The following is a 22300-nucleotide window of genomic DNA, read 5'->3' as shown; positions in this document are numbered from 1 at the left end:
TTGCATGCATTGCAATTATTGCATCTTATAAACATACTGCATGAGGAAATAGCATGTCTGGCCAAACTCTTGAATAGGCCTTCCTGTTGAGCCAGGCTTGAGCAATAATTATTTTTAGTGTTAGTTTAAAGTACAAATTTCCATATTCCTAGCATAGATAAAGTACCATTCAAAACGTTTTTTTTTTTTTTTTTAAGAATTAGTTTGAATCCAAGATATTCATGTCTTTCTTTCTTCAGCTGAAAAGAAATTAGGGTTTTTGAGGAAAACATTCCAGGTCTTTTCATTTCACATCATTATACATCGTAGTAATATTTTACAATATTACCTCGTTTTTTCTGTATTTTTGTTCAAATAAATGCAGCCTTGATGAGCATAAGAAACTTCTTTTAAAAACATTAAAATCATACTGATCCCAAACTTTTGAAAGGCAGTGTAAATGTGAATGTGAACCAGAATCTAAATCTACATTAAATGTGACCTTGAACATGAATCTGAATCTCAACCTAATTATTTTTATTTTTATTTAAGATTACAACTTTTTTTATATTCCTAGCATAGATACACTACCATTCAAAAAGTTTTTAAATACTTTTATTCAGCAAGGGTGCATTAATTTGATCAGTAGTGACAGTAAAGTAATTTATAATGTCACAAAAGATTTCCATTTCATATAAATGCTGTTTTGCACTTTCTGTTCATAGAAGAAATCTGAAAAAAGAATCATGTTTCCATTGAATATAAAAAAGCAACTGTTTTTAACTGTTTCTGAAGCATAAAATCTGCATATTCGAATTAGATCATGTGACACTGAAGACTGTAGTACTGATGCTGAAAATTCAGCTTTGCACCACAGAAATAAATTACATTTAAAATATATGAAAATAGAAAAGTTATGAAATTGTAATATTATTTCACAGTATTACGGTTTTTACTGTATTTCGGTCAAATAAATACAGCCTTGATTAGCATAAGAGACTGTGTTTATAAAATGCTATTAAAAACGTTTTTTCATTGTGAACCTGAAAGTAAATGTGAATCTAAATCTAAATCTGAATCTATACTGGTATCTAAAACCACATTAAATGTGAACCTGAATGAAAACCACAAATATAAACCTTAACCTCAGCTTACAGTAAATGTGAAACTAAATGTTCACTGCTGTTAAAAAGTTTGGGATCAGTAAAACTTGTATTTAAAAAAAAAAAAAAGTCTCTAATGCTTATCAAGGTTGCATTTATTTAATAAAAAATACAGAAAAACAGTAATATTGCAAAATGTTATTACAATATAAAAAATTGTTTCCTATTTAAAATACTTGAAAATATAATTTATTCCTGTGATGCAAAGCTGAATTTTCATCAGCCATTACTTCATTGTCACGATCTTTCAAAAATCATTCCAATATGCCGATTTATTATTATTATTATTTATTTATTAAGCAGCACAAATGTTTTCAACATTGATGAGATATCAGCATATCAGAATGATTTCTGAAGGATCATGTGACACTGAAGCAATGATACTGAAAATTCAGCTTTTATCACAGGAATAATATATATTATAATGGAAAAACATTTTACATTGTAATAATATTTCACAATATTACTATTTTTCTGTATGTTTGTTTAAATAAATGCGGCCTGATGAGCATAAGAAACTTAAATAATTTTTTTTTCAGGAAGGATGCATTAAATTGATCAAAAGTGACAGTAAAGTCATTTATAATGTCATGAAGGATTTCTATTTCAAACAAATGCTTTTGGACTTTCTGTTTGTTGAAGAATAATTTTTCCATTGAATATAAAAAGCAACTGTTTTCAACTGTGATGATAATAATTGTTTCTGAAGCATAAAATAAGCATATTGGAATGAGATCATGTGACACTGAAGACTGGAGTAGTAATGCTGAAAATTTAGCTTTGCACCACAGAAATAAATTACATTTAAAATATGACGCAAATAAAAAAGTTATATTGTAATATTTCACAGTATTACAGTTTTTACTGTATTTCAGTCAAATTCAGCCTTGATTAGCATAAGAGACTGTGTTTTTATGTTATTTCAATGGCATATTTTTTTCTATTTCTGTAGACCTCCTAGAAAATAAAAATGGGCTTCATTAAAGAAAAGTGCTGAATTGTTCTGGTTAGATGCATATGCATTGTCGTTACAGTAACCCTGCAGCTGACCACTGGGCATTATTAAGTGGGCTTCCCACCTACGTTGCAGAGAACGGCCTGGTGAGACTCTAGACCTCCATTCTCCTCTGCTGACGCCACAGTAGTCAGACAAGTTGGAAGCTATTATGGTTTATAATGCTCCTGTCATGTGCACAGCGAGGGGGAATAGAATGTGCTCCCACACTGAAATGATGGATAATTGTAATTTTGTGAACAGTAATTAATCAGCAAGCAATGCCCCTTCTCAGTGAGCATGACTGCTGCTTTCTCTTCACTCTGCCTTACAGATCTGTAATATCATGAACGCCGCTGAAGACGAGTTCTTTCAGTTTCAAGTGAGCTCACCTTAACTTATGCTTCTGTAAAAGCCATGAATAATAAATTAAATTAAATTAAATTAGCAGTGTTCCAAAAAATTAAAGCTGTGCACCTCAGCTTTTTAAAGTTTATTTTTGTCTTGTCAGAAAGAGCCTTTGGATGAATCTGGATGGACAATAAAGAATGTACTCTCTTTGCCAATCGTAAACAAGAAAGAGGAGATCGTTGGCGTGGCCACGTTCTATAACAGGAAAGATGGAAAACCTTTTGATGAAATGGATGAAACACTAATGGAGGTATTTGAGGCCACAGTATAGACCAGTAGTGTGTCATACCTAAATATATAGTAATGGATTGATCAGCAGAGTCTGCATTATTTATTTGTGAACTTTTCATTGTTGACTCATATAATTTTATCTCAGTGCGAATCTGAAACTGAATGTGAATCTGAACCTGAGTCTCATCCTAAAAATGTGAATCTAAACTTGGATCTTAAACTGAATCTCAACCCACAGTAAATGTGAACCTGAATGAAAATATGAATATAGAGCTGAATCTGAGCTTGAATTTCATCCTACGGTAAATATGACCTGAATGTAAATGTGAATCTAAAGCTGAATCTGAACCGGATTTAAATGTCAACCTGAATGTAAAATATGAATATAATCCTGAATCTCAATTTATAGTAAATGTGAGCCTGAATGTAAACATTGACTATAAACCTGAATCTCAATCTACAGTTAATGTGAACCTGAATGAAAAATCTGAATCTAAATCTGAATCTCAATTTAGAGTAAATGTGAACCTGAATGTAAAAGTTAATCTAAATCTGAATGTAAACCAGAATATCAATCTACACTAAATGTTTACCTGAATTAATAATGTTAATGTAAACCTGAATGTCAACTTACAGTAGATGTGAACCTGAATGTAAATGTAAATCTAATTCTGAACTGGAAACTCAATCCACAGTAAATCTAAACCTGAATTTAAATGTGAATTTAAACTGGAATCTTGGTCTACAGTAAATCCGAACCTGAATGTAAATGTAAATGTGAACCTAAATAAAAAATGTGAATCTAAACCTGAATCTCAATTTACAGTAAATGTGAACCTGAAGGTAAATGTGAATCTAAATCTGAATCGTAATCTAAATCTACATTAGGGGGGAACCTAAATGTAAAATGTTAATCTAAATTTGAATCTGAACTGGAATCTAAATCTACTTTAAATTTGAACCTGAATGTAAAATATGAATCTAAACCTGAATCTCAACTTACAGTAAATGTGAACCTGAATGTAAGTGTGAATCTAAATTTGAATCTGAACCAGAATCTTAATCTACATTAAATGTGAACATATACATACATCTGAATCTAAAACTAATTGTGAACCTGAATGTAAATGTTAATCTAAACTTGATCTCAACTTACAGTAAATGTGAACCTGAATGTAAATGTAAATATAAATCTGAATCTGAACTGAAATCTAAATCTACAATAAATTTAATCCTAAATAAAATGTGAATCTGAACCTGAATCTCAATTTACAGTAAATGTGATCCTGAATGTAAATGTAAATATAAATTTGAACGGAACCTAAATCTACATTGAATGCGAACCTGAACCTGAATCTGAATCTCAACCTAATTGTGAACCTGAATGTAAATGTGAATCTAAATCTGAACCAGAAACTATATACAGTAAATCTGAACCTGAATGTAAATGTGAATTTAAATCAGACTCTTAGTCTACAGTAAATATGAACCTGGATGAAAAATGTGACTATAAACCTGAATCTGAATTTACAGTAAATGTGAACCTAAAGGTAAGTGTAAATCTGAATCGAATTACATTAAATGTAAATGTGAATCTAAACCAGAATCTCAATCTACAGTAAATGTGAATCTAAACTTGAATCTCTACTTATAGTAAATGTGATCCTGAATAAAAATGTGAAGCTAAACCTGAATCTGAACTGAAAACTCAATCGACATTAAATGTGAACCTGAACATGAATCTAAATCTGGAGCTGATTGTGAACCGCAATGTAAATGTGAATCTAAACTTGAATCTGTATCCATTTTTAGTCACTCACTCAGTTCCTGGGCTGGTCAGTGCTAAATACAGACACGTACGACAAGATGAACAAGCTGGAAAATCGCAAGGACATCTTTCAGGACATGGTCATGTACCACGTCAAGTGCAGGAAGGATGAGATTCAGAATATCTTGGTGGGTTTCTCTAACTTGACATGGCTTAGTCTCTAGTGTGCACTAATTAAAATAAATTACACTACACTGGTAAAGCTGGTAATAGCAGGATATCCTATTTGTACGGTATGAAGTATCTTGATCATGTGGAGAAGCAGCACTGTCACATATGAAACTATGATTGATTGTCTGATTAAAATGGTTTGTATGAACATAGAAAAAGAGTCTTGGAATATCAGCCGTGTGAAACGAATGGTTTTCTATGTTCAGAACACACGTGAGCTGTATGGAAAGGAACCTGATGAATGTGATGAGGACGAACTGGAGAATATTCTGGTAAAACAGAAAAAAATATAATATAAGTTTTACAGTCAAGTTGTTTTATAGGTGCATGTGTTTAGCTATGCTGTCACTCTCTACAGAGCGAAACGCTGCTAGACTCAGTGGAATCCGAGATCTTTGAGTTTCACTTCTGTGACTTTGAGTTCAGTGAGTTGGACCTGGTGAAGTGTGGCATCAAGATGTACTATGAGCTGGGGGTGGTAGACAAGTTCCATATTCCACGTGAGGTGAGTTATGATGGCAGCTCAAATCCTGTTGGTATATTTTGACATATTTATATACAGTTGAAGTTAAAAGTTTACATACACCTTGCAGAATCAGCTAATTTTGTATTATTTTAGCAAAATAAGAGGGATCATACAAAATGCATGTTAGTTTTTTTAGTACAGACCTGAATAAGATATTTCTCATAAAAGACGTTCACATATAGTCCACAAGAGAAAATAACAGTTGAATTGATAAAAATTACCCTTTTCAAAAGTTTACATAAGCTTTCTTAATACTGTGCTGTTACCTGAATGATCCACAGCTGTTTTTTTCTGTTTAATGATAGTTGTTCTTGAGTCCCTTTTTTGTCCTGTTACATTTAGCCTGATCTTTAAGTTTAAAAAGTTTTCCTTCTGGAGCATCAGTGAGTGTTTGAACCTTCTGTAATAGTTGTGAAAAGATGGATCTCAAAATAATACAGTCATTGTTGGAAAGGGTTCAAATACACAAAAATGCTAAAAAAAAATAGTTTGTGGGACCTGAAGGATTTTTCTGAAGAACATCTATCACTAAACAAACAAACAAACAAAAAACATCTTTCAGATAACCACACAGTATTAAGAATCAAGTGTATGTAAACTTAATTACTTAAATTCAACTATTATTTTCTCTTGTGAACTTTGTCAACGTCTTTAATGTGAAATATCTTATTCAGGTCAGTACTAAATAAAAAAAACATGCATTTTGTAAGATCTCTCTAATTTTGGTAAAATGATTAACATTTTGCAGATTCTGCAACTGTATCTAAGTAGATTTTTATATTTTTTTAAAGAAAATTTAAGAGGTTAGAGTGGTTCTGGGACAATGTTTACTTGGGACATTGATTGCAGATTTCACAAAAGATGCAAAATGCTAATAAAATTATTCTTTACTTCTATTTTCTTCCTATTTTCTAACTTGAAGTTAAGAATATTTCCAAACAGCATTTCTTAAGATTGTTCTTATTTTTTTCTTTTAAGATTGTTCTTAAGTTAAAACCTAAGAAGAATTTGAATATCTGAAAAGAAAGATCTTAAAACTTATTGTAAAACTGTACAACTGTGTTGTAATAATTTATAACCCTTAACTTGTCTTAAATACCCAACGGTAAAATGAAAGTAGCTCTGCAAAAAATCTTAAGCACATTCAATATCTTCATGCTGTATTTTCACATTTAGAGCTGGGCGATAATATGGTTTACATTTTGTGATAATACAAGAAATCAAGCAGTTGAGAAATGCTATATAGTGTATATAATATTGTTGGACATACTTAGATATACAATATTATATTAACAGTTGGACAACAATATTGTTACATTTTGCAATGATATTAAAGAAAAATCTGGCAGTTGAGGTTTGCTATATGCTATATGTGACCCTGGACCACAAAACCAGTCATAAGTGGCATGAGCATAATTGTATGGGTAAAAATTATCAATTTTTATTTTATTCCAACAAACATTAGAATATTAAGTAAAGATCATGTCCAGTTAAGATATTTTGTAAATTTCCTACTGTAAATATATCAAAACTTAATTTTTGATCAGTAATGTGCATTGTTAAGAACTTCATTTAAACGACTTTAAAGATAATTTTCTAAATATTTTGATTTTTTTTTCACCCTCAGATTCCAAATTTTTGAAATGGTTGTATCTCAGCCAAATATTATATCTTAACAAAGTACACATCAATGGAAAGCTTATATATTCATTATGACAGTTTTTTTTTTTTTTTACATATTATAAAAGTAATAAAACACAAGAAAGTACTATAGATGCTAGATGCTAAGCAAAAAAGAGAAGAAAAATTATATGGTTAATATTTCCTGTAACAACAAAACATAATCATGATGTAGTGACTACTGATAGATTTATTTGTAAAATTTTATTTATATTTTGTAATTTTATAATAATGTATTTTTATCCACATCTCTCTAAATTAATCTAATTAAATTATTAAATTAATTATTTAGGATACTAAGATCATGTTCCATGAACTCCCTATCGTAAATATATCAAAGCTTAATTTTTGATTAGTATTCTTTTAATATTTAGATTTTTTTTTTTTTTTTTTTTTTTGGACCCTCAGATTTCAGATTTTCGACTAGTCATATTTCAGCCAAATATGTCATATCCTAACAAATACATCAATGGAAACCTGTGACTGGTTTTGTGGTCCAGGGTCACATATATCTCTTTACATGACTACTATTATGGAAAACTATGTGGAAAAAGCTGCTTATAATATAAATTCTGTAGTAACACCACTGATCGATAAAATAAACAATGACATTTATTAGGAAGATTTCCGTGAATCTGGTCCCTGGTCTCTAGCTGGCTTGAGTCCCTCCTTCATTGCATTGAATTTCAAAATGAGATATAATTCATGTCTACAACACAAACAGAGCAAGTCGGGATATGCACCCAAGCTTGATTTTTAAAGTCATCATCAATATTTTATGTATACACGCTCTAGCAGGCACCACAAAAAGATACAGAGTTTCAATGCACTGTCTTTAAGATATGTATTGCACATTGTACATACAAATGTAAATGCAATATTTGCAGTGCCTTGTACGACTTAGCTGAAATTGATTTCTCTCTAGACCCTGGTGCGCTTTGTGTACTCAGTCAGTAAAGGTTACAGGAGGATCACCTACCACAACTGGAGGCACGGCTTCAACGTGGGCCAGACTATGTTTACACTCCTTATGGTAAGAGAAAATCTTCTCAGAATGACATTTCAAACATTTCAATTCTACACCATTTAGAGGGGCTAAAATCTCATCTCAACCCTCTCTAAATCTATCCTTGTTTCAGATACAAGACCTCATCTCGCTCAGCAAAGGCTAGTGAAGCCCTAGCTATGAATACACTTACTGTTCGCACCTTGCGAACAGGAAAAGTAAACAAACCAGCCATGTTAGCCTTGCAACAGAGCATTTGATAAATTCACCCTTCTCTTTAGTGGGTGCAAGAGTCGTGGATATTTTTTAGGGAATGTTTTTAATGATACGGCCCATCTCCAACACGCATTCTCTGAAATGGCAGACGGTCCCGTCTAATTAATCAGCAGAGTGTAAACCTGCTCCTGGTTAAGTCATGTGTAATCACAGCGAGCTGGCCGTACGTCAGGAAGGATGGAGTGTTGGAGGCCTGGAAGAAATGCAGGCCAGGCTGCTAATGAGCCTTTCTCAGCACTACTCCCATGCTTCACTGAGCCTAATGAGCCCTCACTAGTCAGCCTCTTGCTCTACAAGAGTGAGAGTAGAGGGTGTGTCTTCAGGAGGCTCCGCCTTGAAGCCTATTAAACTTGTTCTAATGTGTCTCAGACAGGTGACCTGAAGCGCTACTATACGGACCTAGAGACGATGGCGATGGTGACCGCTGGGCTCTGTCATGATATTGACCACCGCGGCACTAACAACCTCTACCAGATGAAGTATGTACTCATTATAGGCAATCTCCCACTGGTCTTACCAAAGAAAAATGCGTAGGTATTACAATATTCAGAAATACAGTGTGAAGGCATTTTCATGCATCTATTTTTTGAGAGGGCACCAATGGGTCACTTGGTCTGCTACACTACCAAAAGTTTTTGAACAGTACGATTTTTAATGTTTTTTAAAGAAGTTTCTTCTGCTTACCAAGCCTGCATCTTTTTGAGTAAAAACAGTAAAAATCTGAAACTATTTAAAATATGTTTACTATTTATATATGTTTTAAAATGTAATTTATTTATTTGATTTCAAAGCTGAATTTTTAGCATCGTTACTCCAGTCACATGATCCTTCAGAAATCATTCTAATATTTTGATTTGCTGCTTAAAAATCATTTATTATTATTGTTATGTTGAAAACCATCACTTTCTATCAATTTGAAGCATCCTTGGTAAATAAAAGCATTACAAATTAATGCTTTTATTTACCAAGGATGCTTTAAATTGCTTTAGAAAATATAAAAAAAAATACTCCAAGCATTTGAAAGGTATAGTGTATAATGTTACAAAAGCTTTTTATTAAAAAAAAAAAAAAATCATTTATTATTATTATGTTGAAAATCATCACTTTTGATCAATTTAAAGCATCCTTGGTAAATAAAAGCATTAATTTCTATATTTTGGCAAAGAAAATATAGAAATCAATGCTTTTATTTACCAAGGATGCTTTAAATTGCTTTAAAAAATATCAAAAAATACTGACTCCCAAGCATTTGAAAGTTATAGTGTATAATGTTACAAAAGCTTTTTATTGCAAATAAAAATAAAAATCATTTATTATTATTGTTATGTTGAAAATCATCACTTTTGATCAATTTAAAGCAGCCTTGGTAAATAAAAGCATTAATTTCTATATTTTAGTGAAGAAAATATAGAAATTAATGCTTTTATTTACCAAGGATGCTTTAAATTGCTTTAAAAACTCCAAGCATTTGAAAGGTATGGTGTATAATGTTACAAAAACTTTTTATTTCAAATAAAAATATTTATTATTATTAATATTATGTTGAAAATCAGCACTTTTCATCAATTTAAAGCATCCTTGGTAAATAAAAGCATTAATTTCTATACTCAACTGTTTGAAATATTGATGCACTATCTGAACTTAAATTGTTATAAATTATGAATGACTTGGAAAACAAACAGAAGACAATCAGAATATTGTAGAAGTGGAATTATTTCAAAATATGAAAGTATCAAAAAGTTATAGAAGTTTAAATTTGCAGGTAAAGAAAATGCACTATACAATTTTTTATTTTTATTTTATAAAAAATTAATGGAATAGGTAACACTTATTCACTATTAACTACTCACTTTTCCCTCAATAAATTTCTAATTTGCTGCTTATTAATAGTTTGTAAGGTAGTTGTTAAATTTGGGTATTGGGTAGGATTAGGGATGTAGAATAAGGTCATGTAGAATAAGGCATTAATATGTGCTTAAGTAATACTAATTAATGGCTAAAATTCTAGTAATATGCATGCTAATAAACAATTAGTTAAGAGACCGTAAAAAAAAGTGTTACCACATTAATATTTTGCATAATATTTTTAAATCCAAAATTGCTATAAAATTAAAGCCGTATGTCTAAATAAGTTATGTTCCAAATTTAAAGTTGATATGAAAAAATGTAAGGTTCCTGTGAGATTTTATATAGGGCGTCATACCCCAAACAGCCATTGGATGCAATGCAAACGCCATTGAATTTTTTAATGCATTTTTCTGTCACAAATGTCTACATTTCTTTGTCAATATTACTTCTATCACAAAAAATGATCTCCAAATATGGAATCCTGAGACTCAGACCTTACAGACGATATGCATTTTGTCAAGATTATAAAAAGGTTTGATTGTAAATACTGTAATACATTTTGTAATATGACACTTGGTACAACCCACTAAGGGGAAGGAGACTGCCAAAAGATTTTAAAGTACAATTTTCATGGTAATGCAATGTCCAATTTAAGGTTGAATTTGGAGGTTTTAAGCTTAAATGATATAATTTATGATTTAACTGTTTTTACTGTTCTTTGGATCAAATAAATGCAGGCTTGGTGAGCAGAAGAGGCTTCTTAGAAAACATTAAAAATCTTGAACAGGATAAATCAATGCATTTATAAATGTAAACAACTTAGTAGTTCTTTGTATAGATGTAAGACAAGTTTTGTGGCACCGTTTTTGTTTAGCAAACAGACAGTTCTTCAAATCCTGACCCAATGCATTTTTTTTAATTAACCAACCTGACAGCTACTTATCAACTTTTTCACAGCATGCAAAAAAAATCAGCTTACACATTTTGAAAAAAAAAAAATGTATGCTCCACTTGTAAAAATGTGAAATGCATTTGAAATTAAATGAGGTAGAATATGCCTAAAGTAATCATGTATTTCTATGGTCAAAGATACATTTTTAATTGCATTCAAAATACAGTTTAATCAACGATCTCAGGAGCTAATATTTACATTTGAATTATTTCAATCATGTTACATTTATGCAAACTGGCATATCAGATTGCATTATGCCTATTTGCATTCATTTTTGTTAAAAGTTTGTGACCTTTGAGTTTTTTAAGACTCAACTTCTGTGATGACTTTGCCAGGTCTGGGAATCCACTGGCGAAGCTGCATGGTTCCTCCATTCTCGAGAGGCACCATCTGGAATTTGGAAAAACTCTGCTTAGAGATGAGGTAATGCTGAAAACTAATTGCATTTCAGGGCATTTTTCATCATTACAATTTTGAACTCTACAGACCATTGAGAATGTGCATCTAGTCGATAAGCCCATAAATAACTGCCTCCTCACTCACAGCCAGCAGTTTCCTCACCGAAATAATTTGTTTTCCAAGGCCTTAAATATCTACCAGAATCTGAACCGGAGACAGCATGAACTCGTCATCCATTTGATGGACATCGCTATCATCGCAACAGACTTGGCCTTGTATTTCAAGTAAGAATTCCATTTTTTTTTTTCAGCCGTGTGGGATGTACTTGGCTTTTCTGAATCATTTATTCAGAGTTAGTCTTGCAGTCATAGCGTGATTAACATGAATTTAATCACGATGTGCCTCTGCAGGAAAAGAGCCATGTTTCAGAAAATTGTGGATCAGTCCAAGACCTATGAGAGCTGGGACGAATGGACCAAATACATGATGTTAGAAACAACTCGGAAAGAGATTGTCATGTAAGTGCTGTGAGAAAATCACGTTAAAGGAATAGTTTAAAATTTTATGTTTATCTGCTTACCCCCAGGGCATCCAAGATGTAGATGGCTTTGTTTTTTCAGTAGAACACAGAGATTTTTTACTCAAACCGTTGCAGTCTGTTAGTCATATAATAGGCTTTGAGAGTCAAAAAAAAAAAAAAAAAAAACATACACAGACAAAACCAAATTAAGCCCTGTGGCTTGTGACGATACATTGAGGTCTTAACACTCCAAACAATTGGTCTGTGAAAAAAAACTGAACAGTATTTCTATCATTTTTTACATCTGATCCACCGCAGTGTCACGTGATGAAAAGCAAGCAACCATAACTTCAGTCGATCAGGCTCAAAAGTTGGGAATTGGCGAAAAGTTAACACTCTCGGATGAGTTTGCACAAGCAAACATAATCTTTTGGTTTTTAATAATTTGCAACAATCAGGATAAGCACAAGTAATTACTATTTTGAGTAGCCGTCGTATACACAATAGCAGCAGCAGCCGCTGATGGAACGGCAACAGCATTCCGACGTCATATTGCACATTCACGACTTTAACTGCTACTTCTTGACGTTCTACTGTAACCTTCTACTACAGGAGAACAGCTGGTTTACTGTAGTCTGTACAACGTGACACATTAGGTAGATGAATGTTACTGTAATTCCATCAGTATACGATTCTACCGTTAGTCTTTCATTTGATCTGTTGATACTTAAACATAAGATAATTTTAATGATTTTAAAAAGATATGTCTGCTGTTGGCAACAGTACCTTAGGTTGCACTGAGACTAGTGTGAAATTGCCTAAATATCCTCCTCATAATCCATCATTTGTAGTTAAATAAATGACTGAATGCTGCATTGTGCCATCCTGTTTATGGTTGCTTAATGATTTTTACATTCTCATTGGAAGCTGTTGCTTAAAGTCTCTATAATCTCTCTGGCTGTATCCGAAATCGCCCCCTATAGCCTCAAATAGGGCACTATTTGAGGGGACAGCCATTTTAAGTGGTGTTCGAAACCATAGTGGTTGTTCTCGAGTGCACTCATTCAATCCCAAAATGCCCAAAAACGAGTGTGCAACCGATTGAATTCCCGCGTCTTGCCAGAAGATGGCGCCCGCAGCTGAATCATCCATCTGTTCAACACACTCGCCCACGGCGTAATACGGTGTACAATACAGGTACAAATTCATTGTAACTTGAATATAAAAATTTAACTAGGGTTTATACATAATTTCGGTGACAGAGTTCAAGATAAATGCTTTAATCTTACTATTGGAACTGCCCTTTTTAAATGATTATTAAACAGCAAGCAAACTATGGAAAAGCGGCAGTCCTTCCAGTGCACTTACAGTAGTGTCTGAATTCACTCACTTGTTTTCATTCACTCCTTCAAGTGAACTGTAAGAGTGGAGTAATTTAGGGAATAGTGAATAGGGTATAGAGCCCATGTGTAAACAATGAGTGATGTATACGCGTGACAGATGGTTTCCACGCATGCGTCTACTATGCCAGAGCACGCTGACGTGTCACCCGCCGACTGTTGTGAACGTGCTCAGGACAGTTGGAAAATGCAGCGGATCAGAGGTAAAAAATTATATCAATACTATTCAGTTTCTTGCACAGACCAATTGTTTTGTGTGTTAACTCCTCAATGTATCGTCACAAGCCGCAGGGTTTAATTTGGTTTTGTCTGTGTATGTTTTTTTGACTCTCAAAGCCATGGGTCCCTTTGACTGCCATTATATGACTGACAAACTGCAACAGTTTGAGTTAAAAATCTTGTTTGTGTTCTACTGAAGAAACAAAGGCACCTACATCTTGGATGCCCTCGGGGTAAGGAGATAAACATCACATTTTTGGGTGAACTATCCCTTTAAAGGTGTCATCGGATGCCCATTTTCCACAAGTTGATATGATTTTTTAGGGTCTTAATGAGAAGTCTATATCATACTTTGGTAAAAATTTATCAATGGTAGTGTAAAAAACACTCTTTTTATCTTGTCAAAATCAGCCCTTTTTAGAGTGAGCTATTCTGTTGCATGTTCCTTTAAATGCTAATGAGCTCTGCTCGCCCCGCCCCTCTTTGCCATGGGATGATGAGCCGTAATGTTTACTTTAGCCGAGTTTAACTGAATTTAGCTGTGAAACTTGCTAACTAGCACATTATTAAGAAAGGCCAAGATGCATTAAAAAAACCTTAAACTCACTTCTGCTGTGGGTGAAGCTGCATCACGAATGATTCCCACGAACATAGACGCATATATAGATCGGGATCCGCGCTTTCCTTTCAAAAGCGAAAGTAACATTAGATGTCGGGAGTAAATAACGACTGCTATGTTCATTATTACATCCAACAACAACACCTCAATCACTCAATCGAAGACATTCTTGTCTTCCCCTGCACCTAAATCGACACAATGGCGATCGGAGTCGGACTGTTTCAGCTCGGTGAGGGCGGGTCTAAGGTAAGGCGTTCATGTCAATCAACTATCGTGGGAGTGGCCTCTGTCAGTGTGCCGTCACGTAGAAAAGAAGCTGAGAATGACCTGATTTTAAAAAGGGGATATTACTTTTAAAGATTAAAAAAATACCACTGGGTGGATTTTTATCATTGTAGGGTGGTTGTGTACACAAACTGCATAACATGTAAAAGTGAGTTTTGCATCCGATGACCCCTTTAACAAACTAATAGCAGTTTGCTCAAAATATAGTATGCCACAGCTTGAATATGAATTCACTGCATGGTGTTTTGGTTTTCCTCACCGCAGGGCTATGATGATGACTGCCTGTGATTTGTCAGCCATTGCCAAGCCATGGGAGATTCAGAGCAAGGTTAGATATTCCTAATGCATAATGCAATGTCACACGCAAGGCCTGATACTACAGCAATGTATTCAAACATGTAGGGCAGCCAAGGGTGTGACTGCATAGGAAAATGAAATCGCTGGGCTCTCAGCCGGCATAATGAGTCTGAAACCCCATTCATATGATAATGTATCCATGGATGGGTTGTTTACATTCATTGTTTAACACTCATTATTATATGCGTTTCACAGCAGATGGTATGCGTGAGATTATATTCCGCCGGATGTCATGCATTTTTCAAAAATGAACATTCTTCTTTTAGATGGTGTTTTTTTTTTTTTGCACGTTGTTATTATATTCATGGAAGTAGATCCAAGAACAATGATGGAGCTAAATTTCATAGTTGCAAATGGGACACGTGCCAGTTCTCAGTGGAAATTGTTATGTAGCAAGTCATTAATGGTCTCTAATGCACAGTTAATATATTTGAAATCCAGTTACACATAAAATCCATATTCGCATCTCTCCAAATGCGTCTATAAAGATCATAAATCTAAGCTTATTTCTGATTGTGTCCTCTAGGTGGCGTTGTCCGTCGCTGCAGAATTCTGGGAGCAGGGTGACCTGGAGAGGACAGTGCTGGAGCAGCAGCCTATTGTGAGAAAGAGTCTGGAATAAAGGGTGTGGGGAGGGGGGCTGGGAGAAAGGGAATAAGAATGAAAAGTTCCCATGGGTCATGTCGTGATGTACTGCCTATTATGCGGTGCAGTGAATCAGAAAGAGCGGTCACAATGGCCCAGTCAAACAGACCGCTCCCAAACTCCACATTTTCCTTAGCTGTGATTGGAAATGCAGGAATATAATGTCAACTTTTGAAAAGCGTCTTCAAACTTTCTGCTTTAGTCGCACCACTGCTGTGTATTCAGTTTGCATTCGACAGTGCTGGGTAGTAACTGATCACATGTCATTTGGATTACGTAATTAGATTCCAAAAATTTCCCAAAAAAGGCACACCCTAAGATTTTGTGTGAAAAATAGTTGTTTATTTTGTTTAAAAATCTTATAAATGTATGAGGTGGCACACATGGGGTAAAAGGCACACAGTATTGATACAAATACTTTAGCTAAAATAATGTTTTTTTTTTTTTTAATAATACTTGTTCAAAGCAATCACTTTAGCAAAGTTTGTACTATTTTCTGCTTCTTTTGATCAATACAAGAATTTTTGTTCCGTAAATATACTGCAATTACAATATGTTAAAATAAAACATATTTTAAAACAGAAACAAAATCATTTTAAAATGTAAAGATTCTGAAAGCATTAAAGGAGATCCCATAGTAATTTACTACAGATTTACAGTAGTAACAATAAATGATGTTTTATTATATGATATGATTAATAGCATGTTTTTAAATATGATGGTTTCATTCTAAACATGGTGATTATCTCTAAGATGCACACCCAACATAATATACGATATTTACCATCTGAATCTAACAATGTCATGTCAACAAATAAAAAAAGTCAGCCTTCTATTAATTATCGTGTTAATTATTGTGCCTTTTAGCCTCAACAGCACGGGTGCTATTTACCCCAAATAACATAGTTTGACAATATTCTTTCGTTATTTAAAAACTGTTGCTTTAATTATCTCACAAAACTGAAAATCATTAAGAAGACCTTTGTCTCAAGGTATATTCAAGAATTGTAGTGATTCTCATTTGCTACTTGAATCTACAACATTTAAAAAAAAACATAAATATTAGATAAAGTGAGCACAGAATCAACTTTTATCGCGTCAAACATCAGCCAAAATTGCACGTGTATCTTGAAAAGGGGATGTTTTGGAAAAGTGCTACGGCACATTCGCATCTCAGTACAAATCTAGTAAAATGCTATAATCATCTGCCACAAAAAAGAAAGCATAACTAATTGCCGTTGCATTCCCAAATGCGTGCTAAACTCACAGCACATGAAATAAACGAGTTCACTCCATTCATTCACTGTGAACTGAATGAAGTGCATGCTTCGCTTTGAAATGCGCAGTGAAAAAACAGACTTGATGAAGGGATTGAGCCATATTTCGCTTTCGGGTTTTAATTTGTTTGACAGACACTGTGTCAAAGCATAATGGCCCAAAACACAACTTTAAAGGTCTTTTATATTAGAAAAAGAAATTTAAATATTTTTTAAAATTACACTTATTGCCCGGAAGACCTATTGTTTCATATTGTCATATGACCACGATAATATTGAGACAGTTTTGCTATCGCAATATCACGATATTGATAATATTGTTACATCCCTAGTAATTAGATTACATTACATTATAAATTGCACATTACAGTTTACTTCACACATTACAGTTACTTTTATGGATTACAAGATTACAAATAATTCACAGAACAGCAGGATTTATAATTTATTGATTCTCCCTAATTCCACTTTTGTCTCTTTTCAAAAAATTCTTCTGCATCATATCATTTAGCTTTGGATATTCACAAAATTTGAGGACAAAAGTGCCCTGTTAGTTATGCCATGTTAATATTTTAGAGAATTATGAACATGTTAAATTATTAATGTTGGTTAATAATCACACTGACATGTAGGTAAACAAATAAAATGTTTAAAAAATACATAATATTATTATAATAGATTTAAATCAATATTTAAATATTACCGTTTCATAAACTTATTAACACTCTACTTTTCATGTACTCTAGTATTTGAAATGCATTTCATTATATTAATAACAAATTGAATATATTTGATTTGTCTTTGGTTTTTATAACAATAATCCCATTGAAATTGATAAACACGTTAGGTCAAAAGTAATCTAAAAGTAATCATTACTGACTACAATTAATGTCATTTGTAATCAGTAACAGACTGCAGTTTGTAAGTAATCTACACAGCACTGGTATTGGTAGGTTGTGGGGTTTCATTTTGATACTGAATCAAGTACACGCTGTTTCTTTTCCAGCCCATGATGGACCGGAACAAAGCGGAAGAACTTCCCAAACTGCAGTGTGGTTTCATTGATTTCGTCTGTGCTTTCGTTTACAAGGTGAGGTCCTCCATTTCGATTAGTAAACAAAACGACATATGGGACTTCATTGATCTACACTTCTAAATGTTCACAGGATCCAGACGAGAGTCCATCAGGAAGCAGATACATAATCATCAGCATAAATGCACAGTGCTGGTCTTGATCGGATGTCTGTATACTTGAGTTTTATTGACTGTGAACGTCACATTGCAGGCCTGCTGGAATTAGGGAATGAGATGTGAAGAGTCACACAACTAGGGCTGTGAGAGCAAAAACTTTCTTGAAAAAGTGCAATGTTTCACTGTTTGATGTAGCCTGTTAGATTCCAGATATAATATAAATGAAAATAGTTCCAAACAAAGTCAGAAAAGGGCAGAAGACATGCACTTGCTTTGTTTCAGAATGAATCAGCCAATTAGAACAAACTGTTTGAATGAACGACTCAGTGAATCAATCATTAAGACGAGGATTTGCTGCCACCTACTGGTGGTTTTAGAATCAGTTTGAATTATTTTAATAATCAAAATGTTATTTTTAAAATATTTTAAAAATTAAAATATTACAGTCTTACAGTATTTATGCAGCTTTAATTTGCAGTGTAAATGCATTCATGCCATCTCTGAGCTGCATTGATAAATCTTTGTAAAAATACCTAAATGCCACTTCAGATGCAGCATCTGTACAAACTCTGCACCATCTACAGATACTGATTGCATTTGATTGGTAAAAGCCCTGTAGTGTCTTGATATTCTACTTCATTCATTGAAAAATTATGCATTTAAGAAGCTATCAAACGCTATCTTCCAGGAATGATGCAAGAAATTGTATTTTTATACTACAGTTAGTAGTTTTACTAACAAATCGTAACCCCATCGAATCGTACGATAAACTATTAAGTACTGAAATGTCTGTTGTCAAGTTTCTTAGAACTCCTTAATATTTAAAAATGATAAATTGAGCCAAAATATCTAATCTACAAATGACATTCTGCTGCATTCCCATGTTATTGTTGCTACATAAAGTTAGTTCTCATAAAAATAAAAATGCAGTTATTTGCCCATGCTATACGTTGGAAGTAATTGCAAGTTTTTAATCCCATAATGTGGACTTTTTTCTTGCAATTGTGTTTACAACTTTTTTTTCACCGAATTTTGTGATATAAACTCGCAATTCTGACTTGTATTCCCAGAATTGTTATATGACCTAGCAGTTGCAAGTTTAGTCAGAAATGTGAGATATAAAAAGGTCTTTTTTCCCCTCAAAATTGGACTTTATAACTCGCAACTGCAAGTTTATATCTTGCAATTCTGAAAAAAAAACTTGAAATTGCAAGAAAAAAGTCAGAATTGCAAATTTATATCTCACAATTCAGATTTTAAAACTTGCAATTGGGATTTTATTTCACACAATTCTGAGAAAAAAAGTCAAAATTGCGAAATATAAACTTGAAATTGCAAGAAGAAATTCAGAATTGCAAGTTTATATTTCGCAATTCTGACTTTATAATTTGTAGCTGCGAGTATATCACGGAATTCTGACTTTATAAGTCGCAATTACAAGTTTTATATCTAAAATATCATAATTTTGAGATAAAATGTCATGATAACATTTTATTCAGTGGTGGAAACCATAGTTTCCTAACTATGCATATCATCATCTTTAAAATCAAAATGCAATAATGTCCTAGAAGATTCCTATTTACTCAATGTTTCTACCTGCTTACAACACTCCTTCTTACTCATGCCCTATGCTTCTTGCAGGAGTTCTCTCGCTTCCACGTGGAGATCACGCCCATGCTAGATCGTCTGCTGAACAACAGGAAGGAGTGGAACGCTCTGAAGGAAATTCATGAGGCCAAGGTAGCCCAGCTGGAAGAGGCCAAAAAAGCCAAAGAGGAAGCAAATGCTAACTCTTCAGCTCTCAAACAAGGTAGATAATGATTCAAACAGTCTCTGACGTCTCTTAAAGGAATAGTTCACTGTAAAACTTACTCATTACTTAATTATTTACATGTTATTGTGTTCCTTCTGTGGAACAGATGTTTAAATAATATTCACACTGCTCCTTAACATAAAGTAGGTGCAAAACAACACAATAGAATCAAAAGTCCATGACTACTGAGGAGAAGATTCTCAGGAAATAACACTTACAGGAATAGGTTACCCAAAAATTAAAGGAACTGCAAATTTACTCACTCTCAGGATAGATGTTTCTTCATCAGAACAGATTTGGAGAAATAGCATTATGTCACTTGCTTACCAATGGATCCTCTGCAGTGAATGGGTGCCGTCAAAATAAGAGTCCAAACAGCTGATAAAAACATCACAATAATCCACAAGTAATCCACACCACTCCAGTCCATCAATGAATGTCTTGAGAAATAAAAAGCTGCATGTTGCTGGTGTTTTCTTCCTAAAATATAAATCCTCTATCCATTATATTGCTTTATCCAATGAAAAAGTTGTTTCTTCTGAATCAGGGGAGAAATATGCACAGATCAAGCACCATTTACAAACAAAAACAGAGCAAAACAGTTCAAACTAATATGTCTTTGATTTTGATGTAAGAAGATAACAGGAGATGGACTTTTTCACTGGTTAAAGCATTATTATGGCCTTATATTTTGGCCAGAAGCCACAGTTTAAAATTAAAACGCTTTAATGATGGATTTGTTTCTTACAAACATGCACCTTGTCAATTCATAAAACAATTTTTGATGGACTGAAGTGGTGTGGATTATTGTGATGTTTTTATCAGATGTTTGGATTTTCATTCTGACGGCACCCATTCACTGCAGAGGATCCATTGGTGAGTAAGGGATGCAATGCTAAATTTCTCCAAATCTGATGAAGAAACAAACTCATCTACATCTTGGATGGCCTGAGAATAAGTACATTTTCAGCAAAAGTTCATTTTTGGATGAACTATTTGTTTAAACGTTAGTCTGTTTCTTGCACAAAGTTCTTCGATGAACTGCTTTTGTGGTACTGTCTTGTCCTTTTGCTTTCAATGACTAAAAAGAGCAGCATGAACATTCTTCAAAATTTCACCTATTCTATTTCACAGAAGTAAACAACTGAAGCTTTTGGAACTATTTTTGTAAACAATTTTGTAAACAATATGAACTACTTTTGTGGTACTATTTTGTCCTTTTGCTTTCAATGTACTAAAAAGAGCAGCATGAACATTCTTCAAAATGTCACCTTTTCTATGTCACAGAAGAAAACAACTCATAAGCTTTTGAAACTATTTTTGTAAACAATTTTGTAAACAGTTGTTTTTTTAATGTATGAACTTGCATTTTACAAACAATTGACATGTTATTTACTCTCTTTTCCATATCTTTATTCTCTTTCCTCAAAGGAAACGGAGTCCCGGCCCCAGCTCAGTCCAAGACCTGTGTCATTTCCTAGACGTCAAACTGCATAAAAACAGACAGTAAGAATGTATGACAATGTACTGGTAATTTGGGCCGCTTTTGTTATTATGTCCACAGGATGTCCTGTTACAGTTGTGTACACTAGTCCTAAGTTTATAGGTGAAGAAAACCTTATAGTGCAAGTAACAGGCTATTGCAATGTCACAATAATGACTGGCTGAAAATGTACAGAATAGCTCATTCTCACATAGTAAATACTATGTACATGAGAGTATAGTGTGGAAAGTCCACATTACATTTTTTCATTATATGTAGAAATGTATAAATAAATATCAAATGACACATTTTTGAGCTTAGCCTTGTTATTTTTTTTCAAAGCTTTTGTAACTCTGTTGCTGTGCAAAAAGGACTTCTGCCCCTAGGATGCAGTGCGCTCGGTTACACCGCGTATGTGTGTGCGCCAGGGCTGACTGTCCCACTGGGACATACATAACAGTCTTACAAAAGCATTGGATAACACCTAGGGGGTGTTGGTCTAATCGACTCCGAAGGATGTGAGCCGATTGGCAGGATGGCAACAAGGGGCAGGCTCAGTGCTATAGCATTTACGTCATGTCACAGACGCAATGACTGCACGTCAATGGCCATGATGTCACGTCTTCTGCTACATTTACCTCACTCTCACAGCAAAGAGGTGGAGTCGAGAAAATCTGCAACCACTGCAAAAGCTAAAATAAGCTCTGACGTGACAGCAAAAATACGCACACCCACTCAGATAGATGTGCATCCCCCTCACACACACACACACACACACACACACACACACACACACACACACACACACACACACACACACACACACACACACACACACACACACACACACACACAGGGTGCCGTAGGGAATGATTATTCTGACATCTGAATCACAAACCAGCAGAGCGGCAAATTGCCACCAGCGCTCCGAATGGCTGCGTTAACATTCAGTATGTTCTGCTACATACCCTCAGTGAAAGGAGCCGCCACAATTAGCTGCACAATCTAAAATTGTAGGCGCTCTGCA

At 33.8% G+C, this 22300-nt stretch overlaps 1 protein-coding gene across 1 annotated transcript in view; it reads left to right on the top strand.

The window, feature by feature from the left end:
• LOC141288329 (rod cGMP-specific 3',5'-cyclic phosphodiesterase subunit alpha-like) overlaps positions 1-21583 on the top strand; it is a 28974-nt gene extending 7391 nt beyond the window's left edge. The window contains exons 7-22 of the mRNA XM_073820454.1: positions 2177-2243; positions 2471-2518; positions 2648-2797; positions 4591-4734; positions 4984-5049; positions 5136-5282; positions 7909-8016; positions 8635-8744; positions 11401-11488; positions 11648-11748; positions 11875-11982; positions 14772-14835; positions 15391-15465; positions 17793-17876; positions 19619-19787; positions 21222-21583. Of these exons, the coding sequence (XP_073676555.1) occupies positions 2177-2243; positions 2471-2518; positions 2648-2797; positions 4591-4734; positions 4984-5049; positions 5136-5282; positions 7909-8016; positions 8635-8744; positions 11401-11488; positions 11648-11748; positions 11875-11982; positions 14772-14835; positions 15391-15465; positions 17793-17876; positions 19619-19787; positions 21222-21271 (1579 nt within the window). The 3' untranslated portion in view covers positions 21272-21583. The remainder of the gene's footprint in view (positions 1-2176; positions 2244-2470; positions 2519-2647; positions 2798-4590; positions 4735-4983; positions 5050-5135; positions 5283-7908; positions 8017-8634; positions 8745-11400; positions 11489-11647; positions 11749-11874; positions 11983-14771; positions 14836-15390; positions 15466-17792; positions 17877-19618; positions 19788-21221) is intronic.
• The last annotated feature ends 717 nt before the right edge of the window (positions 21584-22300 follow it).

Source organism: Garra rufa, chromosome 16 (assembly GCF_049309525.1).
Source record: "Garra rufa chromosome 16, GarRuf1.0, whole genome shotgun sequence".
Classification (NCBI taxonomy): domain Eukaryota; kingdom Metazoa; phylum Chordata; class Actinopteri; order Cypriniformes; family Cyprinidae; genus Garra; species Garra rufa.
Note: the sequence above shows the minus strand (reverse complement) of the source record. Positions and strands in the feature narration are given on the sequence as shown.